Source organism: Podarcis bocagei, assembly GCF_964188305.1.
Source record: "Podarcis bocagei genome assembly, chromosome: 3".
NCBI classification, from domain to species: Eukaryota; Metazoa; Chordata; class Lepidosauria; order Squamata; family Lacertidae; genus Podarcis; species Podarcis bocagei.
In genome coordinates, this window is record NC_138127.1 from 9,835,901 (window position 1) to 9,858,625 (window position 22,725).

At 41.8% G+C, this 22,725-nt stretch overlaps 1 protein-coding gene across 11 annotated transcripts in view; it reads right to left on the reverse strand.

Moving 5' to 3' along the window:
* DLGAP2 (DLG associated protein 2) overlaps nt 1–22,725 on the reverse strand; it is a 400,720-nt gene that overhangs the window by 236,697 nt on the left and 141,298 nt on the right. For 7 of the 11 annotated variants that reach the window (XM_081189019.1, XM_081189020.1, XM_081189013.1 and 4 more), the window contains one exon: nt 219–251. In XM_081189019.1, the coding sequence (XP_081045145.1) occupies nt 219–251 (33 nt within the window). Of the gene's footprint in view, nt 1–218; nt 252–940; nt 1,109–22,725 lie in introns of those variants that run through there. The other 4 variants (XM_081189022.1, XM_081189021.1, XM_081189023.1 and 1 more) reach the window with 2 other exon arrangements.

A 22,725-nucleotide genomic window follows, 5' to 3' on the forward strand; every position in this document is an offset into this window, starting at 1 on the left:
TCAGCACTGATTCAATTCATTTTCTGGCATCTAACACAGCAGCACGTCTCTTCTCCACTCCCCCCCCCGGCTCCCGCCCCCCCTTAGCATCACATCTAATGACATGTTCCATCTACTGCCACAGTAGAAAAAGTACTAGCAGAATAAACAAATCATGCAAGTCAAGTATCACCACTATTGACTTTGAAAATTATTAAGGATGCTGATGCGCAACTCACCTTCAGGTTCACCACAGAGTGTACACTGTGACTCTGCAAGGAAAAAGAAAGAAAGAAATATAGAAAGTAGTCAATACAGTAGCCTTTACAGAGATTATCACTTTTAAGCTAGAATTGCCTCATTATATCCTTGAGCTTCTCCTCTCTTGATGCTGTATTTGTTTGATACATTATATCTTGGACAATCAGCAGCGAAGGGCAGATCTCTTCCCACTTTATGTTTCTCTCTTTCTCTAACTCCAATACCCAGTACCCATAGTAGATGATGATGATGATGATGATAATAATAATAATAATAATAATAATAATAATAATAATAATACCCTGCCCATCTGACTGGGTTGCCCCAGCCAATCTGAACTAAGAAGAGAGAGTGAGAGTGATGCCTATATAAACACTGCTTTTGCATACATGGTCCAATGCATACAAACACCCACAGGTTATGCATACAGGTTGTTGTTGTTGTTGTTGTTGTGTGTATAAATTTTGATGATACACAAAGTAACTGAGTAGCTTACAGCTAGGAAGCTAAATAGCTCCTCTAGGTTGTTGATAGCTTCTTTGTAAAGACTGTACAATGTCCAGACTCTTTATATTCAACTGAGAAGAATATATTTACAATCTCATGCTTATTCAAACATGGGTACATTCTCTCTTGAACTGTAGAGCTCACTCAGGTCTTACAGTTTCTTATGGATTTTTAATTTATTTTTTACTTTCACCTCAGCAGTATTCTCTCTGTTCCTTACAGAGAGTTTTTGTGCACAGGTTTCTCCCTAATAACCTTTAGGGATCACCCTCTGTCTGTTTCACTTCAGATACATCACACTGACACACAATGTCCTCAGCAGTATCCTGAGAAGCCTCTCTCAGCCGCCATTCTCCCTCACAGAGAGAGGGGGGAATGCAGAAAGACAGTTAAAAACGACAGTTATTGGAATAACAGTCACAACAGAATGGAATGCCTGTCTCATGTGACTCACAGTCAGCCAATCACATGACAGCTACTGCCAAAGGAAAAACTCCACATTAAAAATAAACAGTAATTTAACATAAGTAAACATTCCCATTTCAGGAAATTAAACTGTTATCCTTAACACAGGTTACATGATCCACATCTATACACATGGTCCCTGAGATCAGGGGTTCCAAAGGTTGATAGACTGTAATTCCCATCACACCCTTGACCATTGACCATGCCTGGCTGTGGCTGATCCAAGTTGATGCCCAGTGAGCTAGGTTTGATGCCCAGTGAGCTGAGACTGCTTTTGCAGATGTCATCCCTCCATCTACATGCATACAAAAAGAACCGAAATGATGTCTGCATGAAAGGATGAACCAGGAAATAATAAATGGTCCAACCTTTCAACATAAAGGACTTCTGTGCCTTTAACAGCTTGAGAAATTTGGGATTTTAAAAGGTCTTTTTTTTTTCATTCCACGGTGCTGCGGGAGGATGGAGTTCTGAAACGCACATGCAGCTGCCAAAATCCCTTCATCCATATAACTATTTAAGGCACAATGTGAAAAACCTGGCCCTCTCTTAACAGACTACAAGATGCCTCTGATGTAAGCCAGGAACCCTACTGCCGTTAAACGTAATGTTAAAAAGTTTGTTTCACATTTCTGTTCCCAATGTGCTCTCAGGGCAGGTTGCAGGGAAATCACTCCAAGCCTAACATTTCCTAACAATGCTATTTTTTAGTGTATACAGAAAGCTAGACACTGCTACAGAATATAGAGTAAGCCCTTGCCAGGGGAATTTACGGTCTACTTTAGACAGATAGAACAAGGGGGGAAATGGAGATGAGGTACTTTTCTTTAAAAAGTACAGTGGTACCTCAGGTTACATACGCTTCAGGTTACATACGCTTCAGGTTACAGACTCCGCTAACCCAGAAATATTACCTCAGGTTAAGAACTTTGCTTCAGGATGAGAACAGAAATTGTGCTCCGGCAGCGCAGCAGCAGCAGCAGGCCCCCATTAGCTAAAGTGGTGCTTCAGGTTAAGAACATTTTCAGGTTAAGTACAGACCTCTGGAATGAATTAAGTACTTAACCTGAGGTACCACCGTACTGAGAAATGAATAAGGGAATGTCAGGAGGCAAGACTAGGGCACAGAAACAGAGGCTGGGATGGTTCAGGAAGGCTTTTCTATAGAAGCAGCTCTTGAAGTTGTACTCCAAGAAGGAAAAGACAACACTCTGATGAAAGACTGCCACACATGGTGCCCTGGTTAAAAGAGGTAGCAGCGCAGAAGGCTTCCCATGGACCATCATTGTATGCTCTGCTTCAACACTTGGACTGTATGCTTCAGTATAATTGGTGGAAACACGAGCCTTTCAAAACATTTCCCATTTGCATTGCCTACAATCTTTCAAACTAATGACTGCTCCCCGCTTAAAACGGGGGGCGCCCTTTGCGTGGATGCGCGCAGCCCCTAGATCTGGAGCGGCTCCATCAGCATAGGCTTGGCTTTGCCTTCCCTCAGGTGGGATACCTGGAGGTCTCTGCCTACCTCAGTCAGTTGTCCAATCCCACCTGGGGGAAGCGTTGCCAAGGTATTACATCAGAAAGTGCTAACCACTTTGCACCAAAAGCTTCCATTTTCATTTCTGCTAATGGTTCCCCTGAACATGTGTTGTTGTTGTTGTTTGAAGTTTACAGGGAAACTCATCTCTATTTTGCATTCTCGGGGAACCATTTTTATTTCATTTCTTTCCTGTGTAAGTCTTGAGGAGATGTGGCTTTTATTCCAAGTAATGTTATTAGAGAAAGGGGCGTCTGACTTGCGCGCACATACCGTAACAAGCAACTCGTCTCGTTCTTGTCATTTATTTAAAATGCTTTAGCTCGCTCTTCATCATCTGATCCTAAGGTGGGTTAAAATGCAACCGAAAGCAACGTTTACACGGCAATTCAAAGTCTACATATTTGTCTGCTTTACTATCACGTCAGCTGAGAGCAGAGATGCGAGATAAAAGTTGTTTTGTGAAGAAAAATGGGCACAACGCTGCAAAGCGACCAGAAGAGCGTGTGAGGGGAAGGATATAACTGTTTAATCACAGCACTTGGGAATAGAGTTATAAATCTCACGAGGAAAAGAATATCTCTCGGAAAAAATGTTTCTGTGTTGGTAATTCGAAATATGGCGATGTTTCCTTTGAGTCAGCATCGTCTCAGCATGATTTCAGAAGCCTGCCTGCTGTTGGGAAGTGCCATCTTTCAGCTGAGAAGTAAAACAAAGGCACTGATCATGCACAGTAATTAAAAGATACTGTGAAATTCTTTTCTGTAAGCAGCAGTTTTTAAATAAGCCCTCCGCGCTACAACAGCTTACATTCTGCAAAGGGTGTTTTCCCCCAAACGGCACTTCAAACTCTTGGTCTGCTTTGTGCAAGAGAAGGGCCATAGCTCAGTGGGCAGAGCACATACTTTCCATACAGAGATGTCCCAGCTTCAATCCCAGGTAGGGTTTGGAGAGATAACCTCTGCTTCAAACACAGGGAAGCCACTGTCAGTCTGCACAAAGTCAGTGCTTATGTGAATGAGCCACGTGTCTCACTCAGTGTAGGCAGCTTCCTATGGCCCTATGTCAGGCATAGGCAAACTCCGGCCCTCCAGATGTTTTGGGACTACAATGCCCATCTTCCCTAGCTAACAGGACCAGTGGTCAGGGATGATGGGAACTGTAGTCTTAAACATCTGGAGGGCCGGAGTTTGCCTATGCCTGCCCTATGTCTTACATTCCTAAGGAATGACTGTCAACAGCAGAGATTTGCGCTCATTTGCAAAAGCCTGGAAATAGGGCAGCTGCTGGTAGACAAATGGGTGCAAATCTCACCGCTCATTTGTCTGGGCTTCTAGAGTTTGGGAAAGCTTCTGTGAGGCAGTTCAATTCATAGAATCACAGAACTGTAGAGTTGGAAGGGACCTCAAGGATCATCTAGTCCAACTCCCCGCAATGCAGGAATCTCAACTTTAAGCAGATGGTCATACAGCCTCTGCTTGAAAACCTACAATGAAAGAGAGCCAACAACCTCCCGAAGAAGTCTTTTCCACAGTCGAACAGTGTCCTAGCTGAGCCTGGCAGGACACCTTGCTCTATGTTCTTAACCCCTTCATGTATTAATTAGAGTTAGGGATGCTAGTTATATGTGGATGGCTATTCTGCACAACACTCTGTCCTCAGTTGCCAACTAGATGCCCATGAGAAGCTAGCTAGCAGAATTTGAGCACAACAGTACTCTCTCCACATGTGAATCCTAGCAACTGGTACTCAGAGGCATATTACCTCCCACAGTAGAGGTAGAACATAGCAGTTGTGGCTAGTAGCCATCTTCCTGTTCAGCAGTTACGAATCCATCAAATTTCCTTAAAGTTCATCAAAGCCTTGGTCCCTAAGCAGCCCTATCCTATGCTTTAAGCTTCCTTTCCCTCCAAACTTCCTTTCAATGCTCTTTTCGGGCTCATAAACAAATTGGCTTCCTCTCCCTGTACCATACCATTAGTGCCAGAGCATATTCACTTCTCAGCGCATGGCAAATGAAATATGAAAAATAAAAAGGATTTCCTGACATCCTATCTTGAAAGCCTTCCTATTGCTACTCTCGGGATTGGTTCAAGCACTACAGCACTAGGTCTGGGGAATATAGGTTCCTCACTTGAAGCAAGCCTTGGCTTCATGTGCTCCTTCCTTCCTTCCACCCCCCCACCAAAAGTGCTCCCTTTACTGCAGAGAGAAAGATAACTGCTTTAGTTGCACACGGGGTTCCCCTAGTCTTCCTGATATAAAAACTGTCACAAAACACACTAATAAGCACAGCATCCAACAAATCTAGACAAATATTACACACCTGAGAGCTAAATAAAAACATATAGCTAATCATGAGCCTTCATTCTATATATCCAATGTTGCTATTGTTGATTAGCAAAGTCACCCAGCCACACAGTGGAGCTCAACTATTTCAATAAGTCAACTCAGTTAATCTATTAATTAAGTTGTTTTCCTTTCCTGTCTCAGAAAATAAATTGCATGAGTTAAAGATGACAGACTAAATGTACATTTACAGTAGATACATTTTGACCTAGATAGGAGAGTCTGTGTCAACAACTGTTGCACTAACAGTTTTAATTAATGCTGTTCATTCTAAAAATGTGCTTAGTCTTCAACTCGGTATCTGCTCAATGCCTAGTATTCTCTTTCTCTACAAACTTCTAGGGCCCATGAATATGTCTCTTAAAAATGAATGTTTTGCCTAACCTGACAAACACCTTTCAGGGCTAGTGTGAAAAGTTACATCTCTGTTTAACTAAAATCTTCTTTTCCCTCTCCTTATGCAAAGGGAACTTGGTTTGGCTTGGTCTGGACTACTTATGGGAAAAGAGAGAGTGGAGAATTGCTGTGATTTCCTCTCTTCCACTTGTTTAAGACCATTGATTGATGGCACCATGCAGGAGTCAGTGACAAGATAGATCTTGTTTGTGAGATTTCTGGAAACAAAGAAAACAATAGTCTTTGCCGTGCCCTAGAAAGTTGGTGGCTATCTGAAACGTTATGCTTCTGCAATTCATGATCATTGTTATCCTAAACACCCTCCCTCTTGTTCAAAAGCTCATCTGATGCTGAGTGAGCACCCTCCACAATGACCCACATCCTCCCAACCAGAACCACAATTGTATAAAACATTACACACCAACATACATGCATACACATGAAGACATATGCTTATGAACCACAGCTTGTGGACCCAGATTCAGTCATGCATTATTTCAAGTGGTCTGTTCTTAAGATGACCTAAGTCTGGATCCAACCCATTGGTTGTATGGTCTGTTGCCAAAGGAAGTCACCTTTCCCTACCACTCAGACCACAGAATGTGCTTGGTGGGTTGTTTTCCCCCCTCTTTAGCAAGCGGCCTTATGGCTCAGAATACATTCAGTACACTGCGGTTAGGCCATGAAACCACACTTTCTCTGGGATAAGTCCTATAAGTTTTAGAGATCAATGATAAGTCTAAAATGAAGCTGGCAAATCTAGCTGGAGATAGAATGTGCTTTGAAAATTCATCCTAAAGACTGCATTTAATGTTGCACATTTTCTACTCGTTTATGTCAATGAAAGATTACTACAGAATATTTCTCTGTCATTGTTTGTCTGCATAATGCTTCTCTGATGTCAGGGAAATGGAATTTACAGTTCATTTTCTGCCATTTAAAGAGAAATAAAATATGTATATATTATCATGAGATTGAGTGCAGCTGGGAGCCAAGGTATAATTTAAAGCAAAGCTCAACGGCTATTAGTCATATTCAGGATTTTGCTTCAATATTTGTATCTAAATACAACTATGTGTCATGGCCATAAAACCTGACTACATTATGAATTATGTTTAATTTCCATTCCTCCTTTTCATGTCTCCCTGCATTTCCCCCTCCCTTGTGCCTATATTTTTGTTAATCCTGGCACTCTCCTTGCTTAGACCTCGTGTTGAAAAATAAATGTGGCAGATCTGTTGGGGGAAAAGAAATTCTGCTGTTTAGTGGGATTCCTCAAGGCTCAGTTCATCACAACAAAAACTATCACCTTCAATTCAGCTTCACTACAAAGGAAGTCTTCCTGACAAGTTTCCAGTTCAACAAGGGTTGGAGTGAGATACATAAACCTTGAGGGAAGTGTAGGTGGAAGAGACTGAGGCAAGAGGAAAAAGAAGAAAGAGAAAGAAGAAGGCGTCTCACACAGGTCACAAGGACAAAGGAAGCGATGGTTGGCAGAAAAGGAGTAGAGGAACAGACAGCAGTGCTAGAGGCAGTCAAGGAGACTGACGCTGTCAGGGTGAATAAGGCTGCAAACTTATGCTAGGGATGTCAGAGAATTCCAGTGGAAACAGAAGTGAAAATTGCAGTTGTTTGCATTCTCATCCCATTTTTTTTTCTGGAATGGTGTTTTTTGTGTGTGTGTGTGTGTGTGTGTGTGGAGATAGAGAGATACTTTTTAGAATGTTGTTTTGATCATTCATTTACCTTGAAAAGTATGGTGTGGAAAGAGGTACATCATTAAGTATGTTAAATTTGTATGTTAAATAAGTGGACAGCGAGATAAAGAGCACCACAGAAATTGAACTGGCATTGATGTATGTAGCAATGTGTGTGTTTGGTGTACATTGTGGGGAGGGGGTATTTTTATTTATTTAAAAGGTTTCCAAGCAGCTCTTAGGCTAACATCCTTTCTTTTTTCCTATTCCTTTTAGTGCTTTTTTATGATTAAAAACACATTTATTCAAAAGTTGCACTTCAGCTTTGTTCCCTGCCATAACACCAAAGAATGACCACACCAATCCTCAATCCCACATCAATGTCATGTTGGCTTGCCAAATACCCTCAATAGGAACCCAACTAATCATCTGGTTGGCTAGACCTTTTCAATCAACACATCCCCTCCACAGACACCTCCACAATGATGATGGCATTAAAATATCGCATTCTTCAATAAAAGAAGTGGTTTACAAAGCTAACATAACTTGCCAATTGCCAATTGGCTCCACTGCCCACCCTAAATTTTTCTCTTTGTCCGTTTTACCCTTGGTGCTACTGTTACAGAGCCATGTTTATTTTAAAAAACATGGCTGTGCAATTCTGCAGTGGTGAAACCAGCGAGCAGGGAGTTTCATAGAGGAAATGTTTATCAAGGGAAACTTTCTCATCCCAGCCCTTTCTCTTGCTGAAAAGCAAAGAATCTTTTACCAGAGAAGGGTGTGTCAGCCATATAGGACCCAATGCATAAGCAACATGCAGTACAGTGGTACCTCGGGTTACATATGCTTCAGGTTACAGACACTTCAGGTTACAGACTCTGCTAACCCAGAAATAGTACCTCGGGTTAAGAACTTTGCTTCAGGATGAGAACAGAAATCATGTTCTGGCGGCACAGCGGCAGTGGGAGGCCCCATTAGCTAAAGTGGTTCTTCGGGTTAAGAACAGTTTCAGGTTAAGACCTCCAGAACGAATTAAGTTCTTAACTCAAGGTACCACTGTATGTTCCTTGTCGCCTCACCACTTCAGGCCCTGACCCTCCTTGAGAGCAATGAGAAACACTTAAAATACAAAAAACAAATTGGTGATTTGAGCAGCTTTATCTTTGCCAGAAGAAAAAAAATAAGGAAAAGAAATGAGAAAGTGTCTCACAATGAAGCATTTCAGAAAATGAATGTTTATGTTTATCTACATGTCAGATGAACATTTGCATCTCTAGTTGCAATTTAGTTCAATTCGCAACTGCATGCCTTCTTTCAACACAGAGAAGTCAAGCTGACAGAGCAAAGAAAAGGGGGGTGGGAAGAAGCAGTATAGGAAATCAAATGCACCTTTACCTTTCCCCCCCTCTCATCTGTCAGTTATGGTAGATGCCTCTCATGGGGGGTGGGGGGGCACATCTATACCACAAGGATCCAGAGTGCGTCTTCGCCCTTTGCACACAGAGGCTGCAGGCCCCTTCAGAATCTCTACCAAGCAAAGGCCAGACAACTCAGTGTCATGGCCAACAAGTAACTAAATAGAAGGCATGGACTTGTATGTGCTAAGGTTGCAACGTGAGGGCAAAACCTGCTTCTTGCCTCTGCTGACCATGAGCCATTTGAACTGATTTGCTGGCAGCTGCACATCTTTCTCCCAGGTCAAGTAATTCCCAAAATATGTGTCGTGATTTCCAGGAGACAACTGAAAACACATCTTTTCACACAGGGATGTGAGGAATGACTGCAAGTCTGGTAATGGTTTCTTTTCTTTTATTTCTTTTTCTTTTTTGCATAATTAGTGGATTAGTTAATGGCTCCAATGGTTTGATGTAGTGTTTTAATGGTGTTTTAGACTGATTATCACTTTTGCTTTGTTCTGTTCCATGCCTTGTGAAGTCTAAAATATAAATGACTAAAGCTTGAATTAGGTCCAGAAACGTATTGGAGAGCATTATATTGTGCAGCTTTGAAGGCGTTGGTGTCAAATAATAATGCTGACCCACATGAAATCAGGTGGTGACATTCTTCCATATTCTGAAGCATCCTTAGGGACCGTCCCACAGAACATGGGCAGCCCCACATTATTATAGTTTGCCCTTTCTTGGATAATTTGTCATCGTTTTGTATAAAGCTATGGTGGCATGGGGTTTCTAGCTAGATAAACATCCCATTATTTGACTTCAGCTTTTCCCAAGAAATTCTCATACATTTAACTTGCTTTCTGACCTTTTAGAGAAAGAACAACAACACAAAGCTACCTGCTATTGTAAACAAGTGAATATTCACAGAGATCACTCGAACCAAGCTCTCTGGCTTAATAGATTAGTCTTAGGAACATTCCCCTCTGCTGGCATGATTATTGGTCTGAAGCAGACATGTATTTAACTTGGTGGGGAAACTATTGACCCAGCGCTTTCCTAGGAGCTATCATGAAGTAAGTCACACCATTCTTGTCACTTACGTGAGAAATCATTGAAGAGACTTGAGAAACAAATGTTTAACAGGTCATAGCAAACAGCAGCTGGCTCCTAACTTGCTTTCTCAAGTTTTGCTTTCAGGAAAGGCGGCGAAAACTCCAAAAACCAAATTTAAATACTGCATAGTTTCAATAAGTTTCATTTCAATTTGACAAGAATTTGCTGCCAAGTAACACAATACAATACCAATCAACATCAAGTAAAATTTGTACAGTCTGTTGACTCCTTGGCTCACTACCGATGCATAGAGAATGACCACATTTCTTGACACTGCAACACCAAGAATGTGTTCTGGTAAAACTGCATTTAATGCAGTTGTCTTGACTGCAAAATATTTGAAAGTGAAGGAGTGAATGCCTGCTTTTAATCTTGTTCCACATTCTAGACATTTATAGTTCTCATTTTAGAATTTGGGACTAAATGTTGCCCGGAACAGTGATCAAATATGAGTGACAGACATTATCAGCCTACTGGCCTAGTACCCCCAATTCTTACAGAACTCCACAAATCATTAAGAAATATATTTCATAGTGAAACTCAAATGATGAACACTCTCATTACCCTTGGGCACGGCTCATCAGGCCCCCATCAACTGAAGTAGCTATGTGTTCCCTTGCCACCTCCTTGAGCTGCAGCTCCCTCCTTGCATCATCTATCCTCTTATCACCAGGTTGGGCACTGCTCTCCTTTTGGGTGAAGACAGAGACAAAGCAGGTGTTGGGCAATTCTGCCTTCTCTCTGTCACACAATAGCATTTCTCCATCTTCTCCACACAGAGGACCTACTACTTGTTTGTCCTTCCTCTTGCTTCAAACATAGCCAAAGATACCTTCTTTCATTATTTTAACCTCTCTCACAATCTCATTCTGAGCTTTGGCCTGCCTGACTTTCTCCCTGCAACTGTTGAATACTCATGTGTATTCTTCCTTCATAATTTCCTCTTTCTCCCCTTTCTTATACATGCCCTCCTCAAATTTCAGGTCATCTGTAAGCTCCTTATGCAGCCACAATCTTTAGATGCCTCTCACTTTTTTCTTGTTGGAATTGTCTGCATTTGTGCCTCCAATAGTTCACCTTTAAGAAACTCCCATCCATATTGGACTCCCTTCTGCCTTCCATGCTCCACGCCATAGATCTCTTCACAAATGTGCACATACTTTACATATAATGCTACTCCTCCTCCCTTCCTGTTCGGTTTATTCCTTTTGAATGGGTTATACCCCTCAATTTCTACATTCCATTCATGGGTCTCAACCCACTAGGGTTCAGTAATGTCTAATAGGTCATATTTTCCATCCCGTATAGTAAAGTATCATGCTTTGCCACTGAGAAGACAGGTGTCACTACCTGTGTTAAGTTTCTTGTTTTGAACCATCCTTATATAGGTCAGGTATGTTAACCATGCTAGTGAAACCTTTCCTTTCTGGAGTGGGGCATGATAATATTGGTCCAAACCATCTGGGACTTAGACAAAAGACTGACAAATGTTTGACAAATGGCCTGTTATGTGGAGTAGCACCCATGGGGTTGCATTCTTGGTGGCAACCTTGCCATCAGCATAATGCACGAATTCTTATTTCTGTCTCTTTTTCTCCAACATAGTCTCCAAGTACATTGCTGTTTTAAGGTCATGCTGCTTCTATCAGAAGAAACCCCTATTTAAATGGGTTTTTTTGGAACTAAACTAATGTGAAATGTTGCAAATAGGAAAGCAAGCTTTGTCTGCTATACCTTAAAATATATGGAGGGGGTGGGATCTAGAGCATTTGTGATTATTGCACCACAAAATCTTATTAGCATGTACCAGTGTCTGAACATAGCACAGGAAGTCCATTCTGTGGAATAGAAAAGTCCAGATGGAGAATTTTATAAAAATTAGGCATTGTGGTTTAAATGTAGCAGTCATGAATCATTGCAGAGCTGATGGCACCCGGTGCCTGAAATAACTAACTAATTTTGCAACAAGGGTTCGGTGTCAATAGCATATGTATATAGAAGCCAGGAGGGAAGTGTTCTCAACAGTTTGTCTAAGTATTCTACAGTTAATATTAAACTGCCCCTAAATAAAGCTTCCATATAATCACTTGGGTTCCTTCCTCTTTAATAAAATAAAATATCACCTTAAATATTAGAAAATGACTCTGTATGGTGTTGCTTAGTTGTCCCTTGGGTTTTACCAGTGAGAGAAACTAATTTATCAACCAAACTCTCAACAATACTGTGTGCTAACTGGGCAAAGAAGAATTTAATTTAATTTATCAGATGTATGTTGTTGTCCCTCCAGGGTCATCTTGTCTTCAACAAGAATGGGGGGTAAGTCAAAGAGACAAAGGCAGGATCAAAGTCACCCAGTGAACTTGATGGTTGGGTGAAGATATAAACTCAGGTCTTCCTGGAATAAGCCCATAATACTAGCTAATACATGTCCAATTGCATGGGAACAATTCAGTGTCCAAATTCCATGGGAAACCGAGGCTCACAAGGTGACAGTGTTCCATCAAGAGCAGGCAGAACTTTGGATACCTCCAGTGGGTCTTGCCAGTGCTTTTTTCTGGGGGGTATGCATATTCCTAAACATCTTGTGAATTTTTGTCCATTTGTCCATTTACTGTATTTATTTCCCCCGATTTGAACTATAAAATGGTGATTTTCTTGATTCAAAATGAGAGTACCCCTAAACATTTTTTTTAAGAAAAAAAAAAGCACTGGGTCTTGCTAAGGTAGCTACAGAAGATTCCTGCAGGAAGGCAAAGCCAACTAATGTATTATGTAGGCTCCACCTCCTTGGAGACGCTGCTTGGCCAATTACAGCTGCCTCGGCTTATTTTGTAGTCTTTGGCTTCTGCAAGACTTGGGAGACAGAGACATTGCAGGGGACTCACCCTCTGAGTCATAGGACTGTAGCAGGGCTTCGATATCCACCTGGGAGTGCCCAAAATAGGATACTGACTATTCTTTCCACAGGGAAGAAGCATGAAACCTGTACCCATCAGAGACCTCCACTGAACACTGCAAGGTGCCACCACACCGCACTGGTGTAGAGATGATATACCTTATTTCATGAATGCAAAAAAAGGGGGGGAGACTGATAATATTAAAAGTGGAATGAGGACACCCCTTAAGCATATCAGCTCAAGAAGCAGCAATTATAGTGTTAAAAACATTTTGACTCACAAAATGGTTTCCTATGGCGACCTGGGTGCCTGCTCAGTCTGCTCTCCAAATGCTAACTATAGACAGGCAACTTCAAGGCCCCTCTTGCTCTCTCTTCTTATGGTTATTTTGCTTTAAACTGGATTAGGACCAGGCAGCCCCTCAAACAGAGGATGTTATTCACACCTTGGCCCAATGCATACTAACTTGGAAATAACTATCATTTACTAACTTGGAAATAACTATCATTAAGTCCAAAGTTTGTATAGGCGTGCAAGCTGAATCTTCCACGTGCAAAGATATTCACCACTATATCCCTCTGGTTCTAAAACTGCAGGAGCTTAAGGCAGACATGTGCTCACTGTTGCTCACTATTTAAAACTATTCACTGCAATTTTTCAAAACCAAACTTTTATAGCCAATAGTTATCATTTTAAGCTATATGCATTAAAGCGAAGCTAATTTGGGCATCAACATTTCAATTTATTGTTTTTTAATTAAAATACCAGCTCTGCATCGACCCTACAGCATCTGATAATAAATGAATAATAAATGAGATCACTTTAGTCTTGCAATATGAGGATCCTTTAATCTAAAACTTCATAGCACTTTGAAAATCATTTAATAATTAAGCTTGACAACATACTGAGACAAGCCCCTTTAACCTTCCTCCTGCTTTTAGCATAAGATAAACATTAAACATAGAAATATAATTTTCTATGACAACAGAAGGATAGGTTTTCTTTCCTGGCTCTGTTAATACACAACTATCCTCTCTCTCTCTCCCCACCCTACCCCCTTCTCTTACTTGCAAAATGCTGGAGCTGACCTGATACATGGGTCAATTCTCATGAACATTTTCATTCCTGCAAAAAGCAACCCCATTTGGGAACAGGGAGAGGGCTACAAACAGGATCAGAATGTTGATGGTACAGGTCTCTCACAGATACCCATTCAGAATGAAGGCAATGTTTACTGCCCTCACTTTGAATTGGCTTTGTGGTATCATGTGACTACAGATGTTCAGTGATGCTGTGAAGTCATGCTATTACTACCTTTCCTCAATGGCTGCAAGAAGCAAAGGGGAAGAAGTTAGCTTCAAACAAGTATTGTCACCATTTCTGATTTGGCTCCAGGTGTCATAATGTGACCAACTTTTGTCGGTTAAATAAGCAGAAATAATAATGTTGCTGACTGTTACAACACTACACATACAGTATCTTGTTCAGGTGGAGAACATAAGGGGAGACAAGGTTGTAGGTATGTGGGACATTATTCTGCAAGCAAAAATATATTTTAAAAACTTAGGAACCAATGGTTTTACTCTTAAAATGAGAGAAGGCTGTTTGACAGTGGAACAGACTCCCATGAGAGGTAGTAGACTCTCCTTCCTTGGAGGTTTTTAAGTAGAGGTTGGATGGCCATCTGTCTAGCTCAGATTTTTGCATTGCTGGGGCTTGGACTAGTTGATCCCCAGAGTCCCTTCCAACTCTACAAATCTATAAGAGAACCACGTGATCTAAATTGCTCAGCGGAAAAGGCTCCTCCTTCATATACCTAGCTTTTCTGAGATATGATCTGCAATACTAGTGGATTTATGCATTCCTCTTACGAGTGAATAACACTTCATATATCCTAGAATGTGAGCTATCATTATAGGCAGAGCACATCCTGGTGACTGACAGGTCTTTCAGACCTCTATCAACTTGCAGCAAGCTAAAAGGTTCTCTTGGCTCTGTCAGCAAGAACATCCAACTATTGACATGCTGCCAGCTGGCAATTTAATTATTACAAGTACATTTTGGCCAACATCTCTTATCTCCCAATCGCTTCCTAGGAATGATCCAAATCCTGCTAGCATCAGAAAAGCACTCATATAAAATCAGCTTGCAGGTACCTGGGAGGAAGAGGAGGGTAAATCCCATAAGCCAAGCACCTCAGCTTATAAAATATATTTCTGTCTTAGGATATCATGAAACTCTCCAATGTCAAGTCAGCACCGAACCTGCAATTTCATGACATGTCAAACTGCTGAGAAAATCAGGTCTATGGTTGATGTATATATATTTTTTAAAAAAACATTCTGCTATTCCCAACCTAGATTTCTATTGAAAAGTGAAACAATTAAGGGCATTCACACACATTAGAACAGGGGTCAGCAAACATTTTCAGCCATGGACTGGCCCACCGTCCCTCAGACCATATGGTGGGCTGGACTATATTGGGGGGGGGTGAACAAATTCTTACGCCCCACAAATAACCCAGAGCTGCATTTTAAATAAAAGCACACATTCTACTCATGTAAAAAAACAGTGATTCCCGGACTGTCCGCGGGCCGGATTCAGAAGGCGATTGAGCCTCATCTGGCCACCGGTCCTTAGGTTGCCTACCCATGCATTAGGATAAAAGCTTATTCTATGTTTGAGTCTCTTTGTAATGCAAATATAAAATTTATGTTGACCAGAACAGCCAGTTGAATTACAATTGTCTCCCTTCTGCTTTCTGTTCTACATGAACAACCAGCCCATATTTACAATACAGAGGTTTTTTAGGTGAAATATTTATCACATGATCAATACAACATGGAAACACCCAAAAGCATGGGGGGGGGGAACCTGTGGCCCTCCAGGTGAGGTTGGACTCCATGTCCAATCAGCCCCAAATACTATACCCAATGGTCAGAGAAGGTGAGAGCTGGATTCAATGACATTTGGAGGGAATCCTAAAGTTGTCCTAAAGCTTCCTCAGTCAGATTACTATCTAAGCAGCCACATGGGCACCTGTGGCTTATTTTGAAAGATTTCCTAGGACACTTTCAGAACTGGTGAAATGGTTCAAAATTTGTTTTTGTAAGACTTTGTCCAAATTGCAGGGGTAGCCAGTGGGGATATGTGGTGCCACGAAGCCTGGCCCTCCAGCATTGGGGTCATTGCTGAGTATGCCCAACTTTTCCCCAAGCCTGCCCCATCCTGCTATACATGCATTGATGTCACTGCCAGGAGCCCAGGTCGGCCACACTACTCAGTTTTGGTTAAAATGAGTGAACATAAAAGGAAGAAGAAGGAGAAGGAGAAGAAGGAGAAGAGTTTGGATTTGATATCCCGCTTTATCACTACCCTAAGGAGTCTCAAAGCGGCTAACAATCCCCTTTCCCTTCCTCCCCCACAACAAACACTCTGTGAGGTAATTGAGGCTGAGAGACTTCAGAGAAGTGTGACTAGCCCAAGGTCACCCAGCAGCTGCATGTAGAGGAGCGGGGAAGCGAACCTGGTTCACCAAATTACGAGTCTGCCGCTCTTAACCACTGCACCACACTGGTGGAAGCAGGTAATTAAGGGCATGGGTCAGATAATAATGCCTACTAAAGTTGAGAAAGTGTAGTAGAATAACTCTGATGCTGCTTTAAGTGGATGAATGATTCTTAAGATGATTAGATGCACTACCGGCTCCTCGGGACCATCTGGAATTGAAATCATACAAGTGTAACAAAAATGGAAGCTAAGGAAGGCCAGTGTATTTTGCACCTTGCCAGTCCTCTGCTGACAAAATGCTCTCTATATAATTTAAAGTAGTAATCTGGCTGCTCTAAACTGAACCTGATGAAGAAGAGGTTATGCAGACTTCCTGGTTGGCTTAGGCTCAGTGGACTGATAAAGGTGACCCAGCTTGTCACAAACAAGGAATATCGTTTAATATGTGTGAGAGAAAAAAGAAATTTCCTTCACCATTCCAGTGGTAATTCTAACATTGCAATTCTAAAGAGTTACCTAGAAAAAAATGCCACTGAATTCAACTGGACTTAATTGTCAGGAGTGCGTACAGGAGCCAGACCCTGTGACCAGCAGGGCTTCACAGGACTGGGGCTTTCCTAAGTTTGTTCTGAAGAGACAAGGTGAGGCCGATTGGTAACTCACAGCACCTGGTGGCAAGAGCCGGGAAGGGATATAAGGTCAGCATTTCCCTTTGGCTCTTTGCCACAGCAACACGCTTCCTGCCTTGCTGCGTTTGGCTTCTTGATTCCTTGCTTCCAGTTCCTTGGACCCTTGGCTTCTTGACTCCTTGTTTCTGGTTCCTCAGACCCTTGGCTCCTTGACTCCCGGCTCTCTGACCCTCATCCCCTTGGCTTCCGGACTCCTGGCTTCCGGACTCCCGTTCCTGCTCCCACCCCGCCATCTTGCCCTCGGTCCCGACGTCCTCAGCCAGGACTTCGACCACCCATAAACTGGACCGTGACATTACTTTTGAGTACATTTGCAGAACAGTGAAGGATGAAAATATAACAGGGTCACCAACCTTTTAGGGACAGTGAGGACATTTGGAATTTTCAGGGAAAGGCTGCCACGGTGTGTGCAGAATAACACAAAATGGCTGTTATATCATAAAGAGACAAGACAACAAAATGGTGCACCCCACCTCCACAAGCCACCCCATTCAGTGAGGGAAAAGGCCCCTACATCGACCACTATTGCACTTGCTCTTTATACCTCTCCTCTGTACCAAACAGAAGCAAGAATAGCACACCCTTCGAGTGTACTGATTTTCCTGCGACATCCCAGAATTTCAGAAGCCATCCCAGCTTCTGATTTGATCTCAGAATGTCCCCATCTTGGGAAAGAGGATGAGCCAGTGATTTTCAGCAAGCGCTGGTACTTGCAGCGGTGCTGTGTTCTTGCGCAAGTCAGCTGGCACCACGAGAGCATGTCACCAAAAGATGGGCGTCCCGGTTTTCATCAAAGGAATGTTGGAGGATAAGGCATAGGTATCGTATTCAAAGCTGGCATCCAATGAAATGCAGGCATATTTCAGGGTGTGCAAAGAGGAACCAAGTAGGATTTTTAATGGGATATAGGAGACCTGCAACTTACACACATTTAACTTGTGCATATTCAGCTTTATGTGCCCGGCAAATAAAAAATAATATAAAAGTGGGTGGAAGTCTGGGGGAAAATCCCACCCGCTATTGTACCCAATGTGATTTGACTCTATGTGATTTTGGCTTTATGCGCTACCTCCAGAATGTAACCCCCGCAGAAGTTTGCAGTTTCATGGGCAGTTCCATAGAAAGTACATTGGTGACCACAGACTGTATGTATGCATTCATCAGCATTAACAAAAATAGGTGGGTTCAATAAAACATATTAATGCTGTACCTAACCTAATGGCATTGGCTAATAGCAAATATTAGCCACACACAATATTAGCCACAGCCATTGGATAACTCACATTGTAAATTATATGAAAAACTAAATATTCTTTCCAGTAGCTAATATCAATGGGCATAAAATAAATATATTGTGCATTTTAGAAAAAGAAGAAGTTATATACACATCGCCTGTGGAAAGGAAGATATGCTGGATTTAGATGCCCCTTTTAAACAAAGCTAAGGGACGCGGGTGGCACTGTGGGTTAAACCACAGAGCCTAGGACTTGCCAATCAGAAGGTCGGCGGTTCAAATCCCCACGACGGGGTGAGCTCCCGTTGCTCGTTCCCTACTCCTGCCATCCTAGCAGTTCAAAAGAACATCAAAGTGCAAGTAGATAAATAGGTACCGCTCCAGCGGGAAGGTAAACAGCGTTTCCGTGCACTGCTGTGGTTTGCCAGAAGCGGCTTAGTCATGGTGGCCACAAGACCCGGAAGCTGTATGCTGGCTCCCTCGGCCAATAAAGCGAGATGAGCACCGCAACCCCAGAGTCAGTCACGACTGGACCTAATGGTCAGGGGTCCCTTTACCTTTACTTTAAACAAAGCTACCATTTTCATTTATATAATAATTTATATCCTGCCTTCTCGCCCAGCTAAAGTACTCTGCTCCAGAGCATCTTTTGAAATGACTTTCATTCAGATCTAAACAAACACACTTTCTACACTGAAACATCAGGAGAAACGTTGAACCTGAATGTTAATAGATAAGTATTTCAATAGTTGAGGGTGCTATTCTAGGCATGCAGAGCACGTCCTGCTGTTTCTTCATTGCAATGGCATATCCCAAGAGTCATATTACTCAACACACCTCCAGAAAAAACCTTCCCCCTCTTGTTAATAAGTAGAACAAAGCTTTTGCAGAATGCCCAGACAATGACATTTGCCTAGCAGGCACATCAAAATATGAAGTTTAAAACATTTGCCAGCTTAAAAACAAACAAACAAAACCCCTTTTCAAAATTCATTTTGTTCCCATGTACAATATATATAAATATAAAACCGCTAAAGAGGGACTGGGGAGAAGAAATGCTTAATCTAGAGCAGCAGAACTATTAAGCAAATAAATGTTTCTCTTGCATTGACAATGCTTGCAAAAATGCAATCTCACCCATTCCGTGAAATCATAAAGCATTTCCCCTTCACCACGAATCTTGATGGTCTTGGAATATTTATGTTCTCCCACAGTGTTAACTTCCATTAGCTGATCATGAACAACCAACGGAAAAAATATGTTCTGGATTTGTGCAGAAGATATTGAAGTAATTTACTAGAAGGTTGTGTGGAAGACAGAAAAGAAATACTTTGTTATTTACGGCCTCCTTCATGGCTGACCAGCTTTCTTTTCTTATTGGAACATCTATTAATGCATTTTCTCCCGAGGATGCTACTATCAAATGGGCCCTGTCTCAGCATCTGCCTTCCGTGCCTCAATACTACAAAGTTTACACTACATCTGTTCCCTTAGATCAAAACTATTATATATCTCACATAGTGTGTACACACACACACACACACACACACACACACACACGAACAATCCCACACATACAGATTGGAGTTCCAAATTTCAAAACTGATATTAGTGTCCATAAAAGATCACACAACGGATTCCATAATTTCTACTGATTTCTATTTCAAGTAATAAACCGCATGTGTTTATTTATTTTTTAAATATATATATATATTGCTTTTCATGGACATTTTAAAATCAAAAAGGGTGTACACAAATGCAAAGTGTACAAAAATGAAAAGTTTAAAATACATGAGACTAAATAAACCAAATGGTTTATTTTTCTTTTCCAGCAAAATGTTTCTCTTAACATCTTTTAAAAATTCATGCTGACTTTGAGGAGAAAAAGGTAATTGTTTGCACAGGGGAAAAAACAGATTAAATACTAATATAGAATAAGGCACTTTCCCCAAGTACTTTATATAACTCACCCTTCGAACAATTATGTAAGACAGTGGGGCAGTATTATTCCCATACCACTGGGTGGGGGGCAGGGAGCTGAAATAAGAGAGACTGTATGCATGGCTGTGGTGAGATTTGAACTAAGACTCTCCAGTTTGCAGTCACACTTTGCATGCTACTCAAGCCAATCCCATGCCTTCTTGGGTTCCAAAATTGTTTTTATAGGCACTAATCTTAAGACTTAAAACCAAGGCTCATGTGAAGGGATGCTACCTGCCCTTATAGTCACTGTGCAATCAACCAGCTACCTCTGGAGGAGGAAGGAAAGATCCTCAGCAGTATTAGGCAACTATAACTTTTATCCAAGTAACAACACTGTCACAAAACAGCCGGGGGGCCAAGTGAATCAAACAGAGAAAGTGTGGGACACACAGAGAGACGGAGATTCAAGAGGGAACACAGCTTGGACTGTCCCAGATTTAAAGTTAAATACAGTAGTACCTCGGGTTAAGTACTTGATTTGTTCTGGAGGTCCGTTCTTAACCTGAAGCTGTTCTTAACCTGAAGCACCACTTTAGCTAATGGGGCCTCCTGCTGCCGCCGCGCCGCCGGAGCACGATTTCTGTTCTTATCCTGAAGCAAAGTTCTTAACATGAAGCACTATTTCTGGCTTAGTGGAGTATGTAACCTGAAGCGTATGTAACCCAAGGTACCACTGTACACATATCCACACCCTCTGGAATCTATGAGACCTTCTTAACACTTTCTCCAGAAATAATACAATTAGCAATTTTGTGTAGTTTGTAATATGGACCTCCACTATCAATAATGACTGAGGCAAGCATTATGGCCACTGAGTTCTGCTCTAATTCAGATTTTAATCTGAGCTGGGAAATAACTGCTCCTTCTCACTCCCACCTACTCACATGGCTGCTGTAGTGATGGCAACAGCAGAAGCAGCAGAGAGATGCAGAGGGGTCTCTCTCTCTCTCTCTCTCTCTCTCTCTCTCTCTCTCTCTCATCTCTTCTCCTTCCTCCTGGTGCCTGGAATGCTAACATGGTAGCTTACTAGGCACCTTGAACCCTGCAATGTGAATTGTGCAGCTCTTAGGTAGTCTCTGAACACTACACCCCCCCTGGTTAACCTAGATTATGGAACATTCAATGCCAGCATTTATTTCAAGGGGGGAGCTGGGGAGAAAAGACAGCAGGTGAGTGTGTGTAAAGACCAGAGCTGCGTGGGTGATTCCTAGCCTGACCCAGCAATCATAACCGTGCACTGCATGGGAGAACAGGGTGAATTATTTTGATTCCGCACCTGCACCAACCCCAGAGAGGAAACATCTAATCAGCATGGTTGCAACATATTTCACGGGACTATGGGTTAAATCCATAGTTCTATACCTTTGTTGTACCCCTTTGGGGTCAGTTCAAACCCCAACTCTTTACAAGGGTTAAATTACTACTTAACTGTGCACTTTGCAAAGAATTTAGTTGCACTTGAGTTGAAGTGCAAATCCATATGCCAATCCTCTTCTAAACTCGGCATAAAATTTTGGGTCTCGTGAAAACATGAGACTTATGGTTTTGTTACATATGATTTTATTCTGGAGTTGTCTGTTTATTTTGGAGTTGTTTGTTGTAAAGAATGTATATTATGTGAATAAAATATTAAAGGATGAAATGGACAAAAAGCCCACAAAAGTTTGGGTCTCTTGACACACTACACTGAGTTACTGGACTTCAGCGTGGAATTAAATACTTTTCCATGGTACCATTAAAATCTGATGAGTTTTATAGTAAAGGTTTTTTCTTTCTTTTTTGCCTGAGGCAGAATCTGAGAATAAGATTGGCTACAGCAAGGTTCTCATTTTAAAACAAGCAGTTTGCTAAACCTTCTGAAACCAAGGACCTTTTCCAGAATGTCCCTCATTTAAATTGTCATCCTTTGCACAGGCGGAGAAGAAATAATGAATCTCAACACGAGGTGACCGTTTTGATCTGCTTTAATCAATATTAATTGACAAAAATCTGAGGTGATTTGCCTTGCCTGTGAACCACCTAAAGCTACTGGCAGAAAGGGAATACTTAAAATACAATATTTGCTTGAATAGAGGAGGGGAAAGCAACCTAGTGTTAGCCCAAACAAGAACCAAGCCACAATGAAAAAATGTGTTTTGCGAATATTTTCGCTCTGCTCTGCACAGATTTTTCGGCATGTCTCTGCAAACAATGTGAAACTGAGGACAGTGTTAGGAGGAAAGAGGAAATAAATCCCTAACTGCTCTGCCAATTTGGCCCCTTCCTTGATCCAGATCTAGTCACATGCAATTCACTAACTGGTGCAGAATTTGGTTGGCTATCTCCATTCTACTCTCAACTAGCCACGAATGATTATGCTTGACTAGAGCAGGACCAGGTTTAGTTGTACAGTGCTGGAAAGGTAAGTGTAACAGTGTAACATAGCAATAAAGAGGGGAGCATTTCAGTTGCCTCGGGGATGAAGATATGGTCTCTACTGTTCATGTGAAGTAAGGACAATGGGAAGGCCTTCAAGTTCCTTCACTGATTCTGTTACATAGTCAAATTGAATTGTGTTCACTTTGCTACCCCTCATGTGCTGTATGGCTAGGAGTTCTTTCAAGCATTAATGATAACAATCCAGGCCTGATGGCTACCTCCAAACTGCCATACTGTCGGACATGGTTTTCCCTGTCTTGCCTTCTACTATGACTGGCAGGAGCTGCAGA